The 4,913-nt window shown below is 41.7% G+C and overlaps 1 protein-coding gene across 1 annotated transcript in view; it reads right to left on the reverse strand.

Moving 5' to 3' along the window:
- The window catches only part of Col28a1 (collagen type XXVIII alpha 1 chain), a 160,085-nt gene that overhangs the window by 14,525 nt on the left and 140,647 nt on the right, over positions 1-4,913 (reverse strand). The window contains exons 32-33 of the mRNA XM_005363713.3: positions 3,508-4,056; positions 2,262-2,422 (exon numbers count right to left, since the gene is read on the reverse strand). Of these exons, the coding sequence (XP_005363770.1) occupies positions 2,262-2,422; positions 3,508-4,056 (710 nt within the window). The remainder of the gene's footprint in view (positions 1-2,261; positions 2,423-3,507; positions 4,057-4,913) is intronic.

Here is a 4,913-nt window from a genome sequence, read left to right on the forward strand (position 1 = left end):
TTGATCGGGATATCAGAATTAGCCAGTAAGGGCTAGAGCTAAAGGGCCAAGCGGTGATTAAATGAACACAGTGTCCGTGTAATTATTTCAGGTAGAGCTAGCCATGTGGGAAGCCGGGTGCCGGGACGCAGCCCGCCGCTCCTATTACTACAGATAGTCATGGAGATAGCACAACAAAAACTTGCCAGCTTACATGTAGTGGCTTACATAATAATGACCCCCAATAGGCTCATAGATTTGAATTTGATAGGGTTTAGGAGGTGTGGCCTTGTTGGTGAAGGTGTATGGTCTCGGAGGAAGGGTGTCACTGCAGGTAGGCTTTGGGGTTTCAAGTGCTCAAGTCAGGCCCAGTGTTTCTCTAACTCTTCCTGTTGTCTGTAGATCCAGATGCAAAAATCTGAGCTACCTCTCGAGCACCACGTCTGCCTGTGTGCTGCCATACTTCCCACCATGATAAAAATGGACTAAACCTCTGAAGCTGTAAGCCAGTCCCAATTAAATGCTTTTCTTTATGAGAGTTGGCATGGTCATAGTGTCTCTTCACAGAAATTGAACAATGACTAAGACAACTTACTTAAAGTGTTACAGTTTAGTGATTGATTGATTGTGACTCAGTTATGTGACTCTCTAGTATAGATTTTGTAGACTGCAAAGGAATCAAGTCAGAATGTCAAAAGGATACATCTCTGGCCATACGTTATTGTTTATAATTTCCTTTAAACATGTTTTAGATAGACAGGGTCCAGGAAAAAACTTTTGGGCCAAATCTTCATCTCCATCTGCTTTTATAAATACATTTTACTTTGGATTGAGTTTTGTGTATTGAAAACACACTCTACCACTGAGCCAGATCCCGGTCTACATTTATTAAATAAGCTCCCTTACAGCATAATCATGCTTATTCATGTATCTTCTATAACTGCTTTTGCAATTCAAAGACAAAACTGAAAAATTGGAACAGAAATTCTATGACCTGTCAGTCAAAAGTATTCGGCTTGCTGACATCTGGAATGCATCTGATGGTATAAGAGCAATTCAGTGGAAGTCTCTTGCTCTAACAGAAATACTCATTTGGAGTCAGTACTCCATCAGATGGAAGCATGCCAGAGGACGGTCTGTCCTTTCTTAGTAAGGAATAGAATCTAGTGAGTTCTACAGTCTGTGTCTACAGGAGGGGCATCCCAGGCCTCACTCCTCGACAGGCCTGGCTCTGAGTCCTGATCCTGAGGTCTCTTGGGCTCTCAATCTGTCTAGTCAGCCAAATCCTGGTGCTAGTAGGCTGCTGCACTTGCTTATGATGACTGGCATTAATGGAGCTTTCATTAAAGGACAGCACAGGGACTTCATTGAACTTCAAGAATAATTACATGACCCCTCCATGCTTCCTAGATCCATGGGAGTGGCAGAAGTCAGTCTAGACTGGCTTTAGTTAGTACTTGCTGAGGAAGAAATTAATGGGAGATTATTGAGTTTTTTTTTTTTTTCTGGATCTCATTGGTGTAAGTCAGTTCCCGGAAGCTTGCTAAGAAGACAGTCACATTTGTCTCTAGCTCCAGGAAACAGCTATCATCACCAGGAAGCTCTAACCCTGACCTTGTACCATGACCATATACAGACCCCACCCCTCCCGTCTCATGAGCAGAAGCAGAAAGCCCAAAGGACAAGAATGTGGTCTGGAGTTGGAAGGTTGACACTTGGACCCATGTGTAACGTTGGGCAAACTCAAGAGAGTACAAGGCAGACACACCAACGCACAAATGAAGGAGAGCTGTAGCCTGGCAGAAGAGAATCGGCAAAGGATAACAAGAGGGTAAATTAATAACACAGTATTAATCTGTTCCAGGACACATGTTTTGGTAGTAACAGAATAATAGAAATATATTATTTGTGATATTCAATAAATCATTATCAACTATGGAAAAAATTAATCCCATCTTTATGTTATCACATAAACTTATCAGTTTCAGGGCTATTTCAGAACTGGAAATCTACCATCAAGGACCTAAAATTAAACATAGCTCAACTGATCCTGAGCGAGCAGGGCAGGGACAATGTCTTCCGTATCAAACAGACTACACCATTTAAGTGCAAGGAGCAAGCAAACAACTCCTTACTGACCTACAGATGCTTCCAACTCACAGTTACTTAGTAACCTACAGCCGCCTGCGGACTCACAGCTGCCTACCGACACAAGGTTACTTACTGATCTACAGCCACCTACTGACTCACAGCAATCTAACTACCAACTCACATTTACTTACCAACTCAGGAGCTTCTTGTGTGGGCTTTGGGGTGGATGTGTCGAGCTCTTGGCCTGAGGACCCAAATCCAGACTGAAGGGATGATGATGATCCAAATACTTGAATGAGATAGGAATCAAAATCCTCACAAATTTTTTTAGACAGTTTTTGCTTCAGAGTATCTTTTTAAACAGAAGCAGAAAGGGGGATTAATGGGAACAGTGAAACTTCACTCAATCCATCTTAAAGAGATCAATACTGTCCTTAAGCAAGATCCTTCCCATTGTTTGAAAGCAACAGTTAACTACAGTAGAAACATTTATATTATCTGTAAAAGATTATATCAAATATCTCTATTTAATAATACACACTAGCACAGAAGGCATAAGTATCATCAATACCCTTTTTATCCAAAGTGCCAGTTCACTGAGTTATTCTGTGGACAGGACTAGCCTCCTAATATTATGTAAAATAGGCAATTGCATCCTGTTTTAGGGCTAACAAAAGGCCAATTAGTCTTAAAATGTATTCTTTATTACTGCAACAATTTTTAAACCCTCTCAGATAAGATGATAAAGCCTTAATTCAAATTGGTAAAATATAACCATTTTCTCAAATGTGCAATACTTTCAATCATTCTAACATAGAAATAGCCCAGTGAAACTGAGTACATCAGATGAACCTATCAGCCAATAGAAAAAGATACTTAGTTTAAAAAAAAAAAAAAGAATGCCCATCAGGTTAACATAGTGACGTATTTCCAAAGGTTATTCTTTCAGATAAATGGCTAGCATAAAGCAAGCAACTAGAACATTTGCTCCAATCCTTGTTGCTTACAGTTCTCATCTTTTTAGACTTCCACAACTTTATCATCAAGTTTTCTTTATTTATTTTCAATTCCAGTTTTGTTTTTTCTGCTTTGCTTGATGCTTGCTACATTCCTTATTCTAGTTAAGAAACTTTGAACAGTAACCAATAATCACAGTATAAAAAAGATCCCATCTTCCTCTTCATTCCTGTCACTGCCACGGAAACTCCAGCTGAACTTCACAACTGAGCATTCGCTGAACATGCATAGATACAGGGTTGTGTTCTCTACACTCGGGTCATAAACTTAGTCTTTTGCCTTCTGTAGTTTATAGGTTACAGTGTTAAGCTGACATAATCCTCTTTAACTTCCTGGTTTCTGGCTTTTGTCAGGATAACCTAGTGGTGTGACTCTGCAAAGAACAGCATACATTCCTTTGTACTGGGGTGGCCTCCTTACCTTGCAGGGTAAAGAAGTCATCGAACTGATAAACATGTTCTGCGTCCGTCGCAATGAGATTCATTTCCTGGTGAAAAATTTCGAAGTTGGGATCATCTTTCTTCACCACTCCAATCACAAATATCTCCACGTCGGAGTCCTTGGCATCCTTCACCACCTCTGCCAGCTTCTTTTTATCTCGGGAATCTGTCTGTCCGTCAGTGATCACCAAGGCCACCTTCTTTACTCCCGGCCTTGCTTCCTTGAACATATCGTTGGCTGTTTGAAGAGCACTGGCTGTGTAGGTGCCTTCCCCCAGGTATTGCATGCTGTCCACCTCCAGCTTGAAGTCATCCTTGCTGGAGAACTGTTTCAGGCCAGCCACTCTCTCCACCTTGTGGCTGTAGTTGATGATGCCTATCCGGGCTGTGGCGAGGTCCAGGGCTACCCGGTCAGCCAGGGTCTTCACAAAATTTTGGATGATCTGAAAGTTCTCTGGCCCCACACTTTCTGAACTGTCAATCACAAACACCAACTCCAGTGGAGTCTCTTCGCATTTGGGCCCACAACCTAAAAGAGGAAGACAGAAACAGAAATGTTGCATAAATGAGAAACAAACCATCACAGATTATCATCACCGTTATAGGAGAGTGGCAAGGTGCCTGGAAATGAACCAAAGACCTCAACCGTGGTCTTCCTTTCCTGTTACAGTGGGAATAGCTCATAACTCTCTTCTCTTTGGATGCTGTGCTTTATTCTTTTTTTTTTTTTTTTAAAAAATGTATAAATGTATGGGGGGAGCTGTTTTGTAGAAATCTCCTCCAAATTGAAATACTCTAACCTGGACAAGAGTTCCTTAGGAAGTTCTAGAAGGAGGAAATCAACAACTCACAAGTCTTAGAAAGTCTCTGAAACTTACCAGATTCATACAGAAGCAGAAAGAGCTGCTGAAGAGAAGCAACCCTCTAGTCTTTAAAGTTGCCTACCAGTCACATAGAGAATTCTAGAACTAGAATTCTAATTTCTTAGGGCAGGCACCCATGCTAGGGTTGACTTCTGGTAATGCTGATGCCTTTAAGTCATTTATGCTTGTAAGTACCCTCCTACCCCAGCACACTCCTGTGAGTCACCCAATAACCTTGTTGGCTCGCCTAGGTGGACCTTGGTAACATTGTTACTTTGATCTGTCACCAGTTCCCTATCTGGGTGGAGAGTCATTTGTTTATATCTCTCCACTAATGTGTCACACAACAAAGGAACAGAACTACAGTGTAGTAGACAAACACTTAGATGTCTGTTTCTTAGATTAAAATTTAAATGGATGGAGGTGGGGGTTCCTTGGACTTCCCACAGGACAGGGAACCCTGATTGCTTTTCGGGCGGGGGGGGGGGGACTTAATTGGGGGAGGGGGAGGGAAATGGGAGGC

This window comes from Microtus ochrogaster, linkage group LG10 (assembly GCF_000317375.1).
Source record: "Microtus ochrogaster isolate Prairie Vole_2 linkage group LG10, MicOch1.0, whole genome shotgun sequence".
In the NCBI taxonomy this organism is placed as follows: domain Eukaryota; kingdom Metazoa; phylum Chordata; class Mammalia; order Rodentia; family Cricetidae; genus Microtus; species Microtus ochrogaster.